The 6,000-nt window shown below is 37.8% G+C and overlaps 2 protein-coding genes across 2 annotated transcripts; both read left to right on the top strand.

The window, feature by feature from the left end:
* Positions 1-717: 717 nt before the first annotated feature.
* On the top strand, positions 718-906 carry C922_05077 (hypothetical protein; the record flags this gene model as incomplete). Its single annotated transcript, XM_008820650.1, has 1 exon — positions 718-906. A coding segment is annotated over one exon (189 nt), but the record flags the coding sequence as incomplete, so codon positions are not given.
* A 1,414-nt stretch (positions 907-2,320) lies between these two features.
* Positions 2,321-2,680, top strand: C922_05076 (hypothetical protein; the record flags this gene model as incomplete). The annotated part of the gene is made up of 1 exon (XM_008820649.1): positions 2,321-2,680. One exon carries the CDS (start codon positions 2,321-2,323, stop codon positions 2,678-2,680), a length of 360 nt encoding a protein of 119 aa, XP_008818871.1.
* Between the last annotated feature and the right edge of the window lie 3,320 nt (positions 2,681-6,000).

Genomic DNA, 6,000 nt, shown 5'->3' with positions numbered 1-6,000 from the left:
GACTCTTGCCACTGTGTATATATCTCACGACAGGAAGCGGGCAGAGTCTATACATTGACTGTTTCGTATTTTTATATTAAGACACTTAGGCTATATTGAATATGGGCAGGATAATAAAGAATCTGCAAATATATGTCTTATTATATCTTCCCAAACACATAAGAAGACACCATAAAGAAGAAATAAGAGGAAACACCTTAAGAAGAGCCAGTAGGCACACGATTACCACAGAGACAGGAACATCATAAGGTAACTCAAAGGGAGAAGGACACCACTTGGACACACGCAGTGGCCGATGATGGCCATGAAAGGCAGCGCACACTCCAGAATATAACACCACAGCAGACAGCATTAAATGGTGAACCGTAAAGAATACACTTTAAAGGGTGATGACAGAACGAAAAACAGGGAGGATAACCCCATAGCGATAAGGCCTACACAATAGATCATACACCATACAGACACAACGTTCAAGACTAAGTGATAGAACAGAAATAGAAACCATAAAAACTAAAGAACAAGCAGTTGATCATGACGTCACAGATTAACAGCTGCAAAAAGTACACGTGATGCATAAGGAAACAACCTTCAGGAAGATACACTGAGGAATGATAGGATAAAGTGCAACACATCACCTTAAGGCGTGAACCATAGCACATATACCTGAGCAAAAAACAGTACTTATAGACTCTGCATGGTACACCTGGGCCGTGCCAGGGAAACCATATAATTCATCAGGAACAGATAAATCCTGAAGATATCAACTCGGCGGTATCCCATAAGGATAAAGGGGCAATCATGAAATCTAAAACGGGAAACGCCGAAGTAAAGAATAGAATCCTGAGCGCTAATAGAAAGAAGATAACCGAGAAGAACAAAAATGACGCCGTAGCCATGAAGAATTAAACATAGGGATGGACCATAGAGGGTTCCAATACACTATAAGGCAGAAGCATCACAAGTACACCATATAGGCTGAAACCTAAACCATGGATCATGAACCCCGGAACATACGACCAAAACAATAAAACCTACATAGTAAAACCATGAAGATGGTCACAAAACAGATGAAGCCTAAGGACAGTCGCCGAATAATAATCTGAACATATCGTGAATCTTAATTATTCTCTCCTCCATTCGTCTATTAAGAATATATTCTCCGCCGTCTTCTATATTATAATATTAATATTACATAGAAGTGACTCTTAAATTATGCCTTGTTATTATTATTAACCAAAAGAGTATAACAGAGTCTGAGGATGAGAATGCCTCTTCTTTCTGAGAAGCCCTCAGTCCTCTCTTGATAGGGTACGCGTCACCTACCTAAGTGTGATGAACTCCTATATCCTCCAGTCTATATATAGATGAAGCACAAGATAGAGATAAAACTCAGAGGACAAATCTATTCGCCAACATAAACTCAGTATTTCAAAATGCCACAGGCAATAAAAAACTCAGAGTTCTTTTTTTCTGTTCCTGTGTAGTCCTATGTCCATAATTATGAATCCATATGAATATATAAGTCCCTATACTTATACACGAACATGCATGTATCTTTATAAGACTTCATATATGAATAAATCCAAACATGCTGGTATAGATATAAATGGGGGAGTACATATAAGGATATGAGCATATACCATATAGGATAATGTGGTGGGAAACATGACATCAACCAGAGAGAAGTTAAAGCAAGAATCGAATAATGGAATTCCGAATTTTGGAAGGAATCTCTAGGATAACCTCTGTATTATTATGGTTTCCGTACGATAACGGCATCGTAAGTATCAGATTTCCCTTATCAATAGAAAGAAGTTATTCCCTCCTCATTATGGAAGGAAAAATTTTATCATAGTTATAAGACATGAAGACATGGTCTTCCACGATGTAGCATAATCCTGCTCATAATTTGTCGATGGAGGCATCAGGCCATGAACATATAACAGCCACCAGTAACACTACTGGCATTGTGTGCCATAGGAATACTAGACTATTATTTACACATCTTCAGAAAAACTTCAAATTACTATAGGCTTCAGGATCTGCTCTAGGAAGGGATTATACATATATCCTGAAAAATAGAGGCAGTATTAACAGTACCTGTAAAGAGTCTTTGTTAGAGGATTTTCAGAAACAAAGTCCCACACCTACTGGGGATATTTTAGATAGGCGCTGGCCGGCACATACTATACAGAAACTCACAAATAATGAAGCAATAATGCGTGAAAGGTCAAAGGGAGCATAATCAGGGGATCTAAAGCCATGTAATTTTTTTGTACACGACATACGAAACATACAGATCGTTATGATTAAACATAATATGGATATTCTACAACGGATTCTTCAAAAGATTAGATACATAGAACAGAGGGTTCTAACTACCAGAATCAGCATTATCCTAGAATATCATAGAGAATTAAGTGTGGCTGTCCAAGAGACTTTATCACAGAGAAATAGAACTTTCTGCACCCAAGTAAAACGTCAAGCAAAATATCTCCTGAATCTCAAAGGGGGAATTGCGGAAAATCCATACAGTACTTCAAGAACTGAGAGGACCAATCTTAGTAAGTATCGCAATAATCAAAATCCGGAATCATCAGAAAGCATTCGGGGGAATCCGTACTATAATCCTCAAGAAATACCAAGGAGTCATCAATTCGGTGTGCGATGCAATACGTAAGATCACAGCGGCAAAACTAGTACACGCATGTCGAAGAATTCTACATCGTACTGCATCGTCCTTATCATATAAGGCATACAATTCTGTACCGAGGGGTAAACAGCATCCGCATAGTAGGAGCAGTGAGTACTAGCTACTAGGAACTGAATTATATCATCTGATGCTCCCTTTACCGATGCTGGTTGCCTTCATCCTGGGAGTATTACTGTTATTAGTAGGCATCCCATTGACAGTTGTCTCTTTTGTATCTTATGGACTCTTTGCTTTAGGCGTCATAAGATATCTCTATGTGTTTCTGAGAGTATCTGAATATGGAGAAAAATTCGACGGTATCAGTAAGCCTCGTCTTAAGGATTTTATATGAGGCGTGGTGAAATACATGTGAGACAAGATCTCAGCACCTTGTTCCAACACAGTAATCGATTATTATTGGATGTTATGTTATAATGATAGCGGGGAGCCTCCCTGGCTGAAGGAGAATCATGACTCCCAAAACCCTTTTGTAATTTGAACAATTACTCCCCTTTTTTTTCTTATCGTGCTATCTACATCACATTTCCACTGTGTTTCGTATCGTAACATGGTATCTTGCCTTGAGTAAGTAACTATTTTTAGTTTTACTTTAATATGGTGGTTATAAAGACGTTGCTGTTGTATGTAGAATTATAAGTAAAGAGTCCCCATTTTGTGGGTGTCCTGGAGATCTTCGGAATGTAGCAAACCTATATAGCTATATGGATGCCTCATCACTTAACGCCAATCCGTCTCATAGAATCAAAGTCTGCTATACAATGCTAACATGGCTATATAATTTATTCCTGTCAGGACAACAGGTGTCTTTTTTTCTTCTCTGGCGTCCACTTTCTTGAAGCTGATCAGGTGTAGGTTTCATGTCTACCAAAAGGAAACTCACTGGTCGCATTTTTTTAGCTTCTAAGAGGAAGAATTCTGCTGTCTTTAAAAGTACAGATCAGGAGAATTCAGGAAGGATTTCTATGAGGGGTTATCAGTGGAATTATTATATGCCTTGTTTCATGTGTGTCACACGCTCTGTTTCTGTTTTCACATCGGTTCTGGTTCTATGCTGTCCAATCTCCATATATCTTATCTTTTCCCTCGAGGCTGATATTAGGAGGGACATGTGACTTTCTTTTTAATCTTTGTTTTAGTGACATCAGGAACGAATTTTTAATTCATTTGTTCGCATTCGAACCTATGATCTTCCATTCCTCTTCCTTTGTATTTTTTCTACTCTTTGTTAAAGAAGATGAGGAAGAAGATTAGGATGTATCCACGTATTATCAGAATTATGACATTGGCTGCATTAATAGGACAATATGTAATCGGGAATGATTCTCATATGGCTCCCTAAATATCTTTCATATCATTATAATTCCTTCGAAATATTTATGACTTCATTCGTAGGCGTCTCCCTTCAGTGACTGTTAGAGGCATTAAAAAAAACAAGACGGAATCTTGTGCAGAACGCCTGAAATGCAGACGCATTATCTTTCGATTTTTTTATTATTTGGCCTCTGTTTCTTCGTTAGAGAAGTAGCTGACCTATATAGTCACAGAGGATTTCAAATAACATAAAGAAATTGTCACTTTTACCTGTCCTATTAGTTGATTTGAGAAGGAAATGGCAGAAGCCCCACTGTGTGTGAAGAAGGACAAGATAGAGAAGGAAAGCTTCAATGATCAAGGGCAGAGCAAATATTAACAGATACAGGTACAGAGATCCCATCATAGCTACATTATGAGGCAAATCCTCAGCTTAAGTTGGAAGAAGAAACGGGAACAGTTCTCTAATCTAGAGAGGAAATCCTGTTTATGAATAGGCCGCTCCAGATCATACTGAAGAACAGCAGGCACGAAATTTCCGGATAAATATTTCCGACCATGCGCCGAGGGAATGCCCGATACCGAACTTCCAATGTGCGACTATGAACCTCGTGTACTGAAGTGTAATTCTCACTGTATAGTCTCTTCAGACGTATCCTCTCTTAGCACTTCATTATATGACAACATGTTCATGACTGATCAAATGTTCCCTTTGTTTCTTCCTCGAAAATGCATTAGTTACTATGGTCAATTCGTATTTATCTTTTAATGCTGCCTATCTAGAACGTATATGTCTTTTATATCTTCTTTGCCGGACCGAAGAAATCGGACCTAGAATCATGGTTTATTTAGACCATTCCTTTCCCTTACGCCCCCACATTTGTTCACTACCACCCCCTTCTTATTATAATGTGTATAGACTTCTCGTGATGACATCTATCTCGTCTTTATATTCTGTGAAGAGTTTAAACAAAACCTTCATGAAGAAACAAATATCAGCCGCAAATAATCGACCAGGAATCCACCCACTCACTACACCGAGTCTCAATCGGGGACGAACGAGGTGTTGTCATCTCGAAACCGATCAAAGTGAGAGGTAAATTTCTGTCCATGTAGGAACATTAGGAGCAGAGACATGTTCCTTATATATATACCTATACAAAGTATCTATACCGTTGTCTGAACAGCACAAGGAGGAGGAGAAAAACTGCAGTACTCAAATATCTGAAGCCGACATATGTTCTTACCAGATATGGAAGAAACCATCGATAAAGTTCATGTCCTTAAGGAATACTCCTGTAACATATTTTTCTTCACATTATGTATACATTCTCAAATGCGAAAAGTTAATAGTAAAGGATGAGACTCCATTTATAGCAGGACTATAGAACCCAATGAAGAGCAAGAAGTACCATCCCCCTGCAAATTCAAGTCATATTATTATATTTGTAAATAATAATTCATTGAAAAGGGCGAAGTTTTAACAGATCTTGAAAGTTGAGCCCCTGACCATGTTAAATAAGAAAAATATCGCGGTACAGAAAGAAGTAATAGATATAAGAGAGGGTGGATGTAATAAAATTCAATAAATAAGAAGAAGAATACGTAAAGGGGAAGATATATATGATTGTATTCCATTGAGAGTATAGATCTCGTATGATTATTTCTAGGGTTTTTCAGCAGGAAGTATAACAATCTTCTGTTGTTTTTTTATTTCTTCTATTTTTTGTAGAGGATTACAGAAACTATGTCACAAAGTAAGAATCAGTTGCAATAATTTCCTCCCATAATCACTAAATTATTTTTTATTCATGGCCCTATAGGGTCTATAAGTGAATTTAACTGCTCCATAACTTACAGTATGTGTAGTTATTTTTTAGTTGAAGGATGCATCCCCGAGGTATATAGATGAATAAACTTGAAGCAATAACAACGTTTCTGAGTCATAAGTCACAGGTAGTCAAAAACCCGTGACA

The sequence above is a fragment of the Plasmodium inui genome (assembly GCF_000524495.1).
Source record: "Plasmodium inui San Antonio 1 unplaced genomic scaffold supercont1.36, whole genome shotgun sequence".
NCBI classification, from domain to species: domain Eukaryota; phylum Apicomplexa; class Aconoidasida; order Haemosporida; family Plasmodiidae; genus Plasmodium; species Plasmodium inui.
Note: the sequence above shows the minus strand (reverse complement) of the source record. Positions and strands in the feature narration are given on the sequence as shown.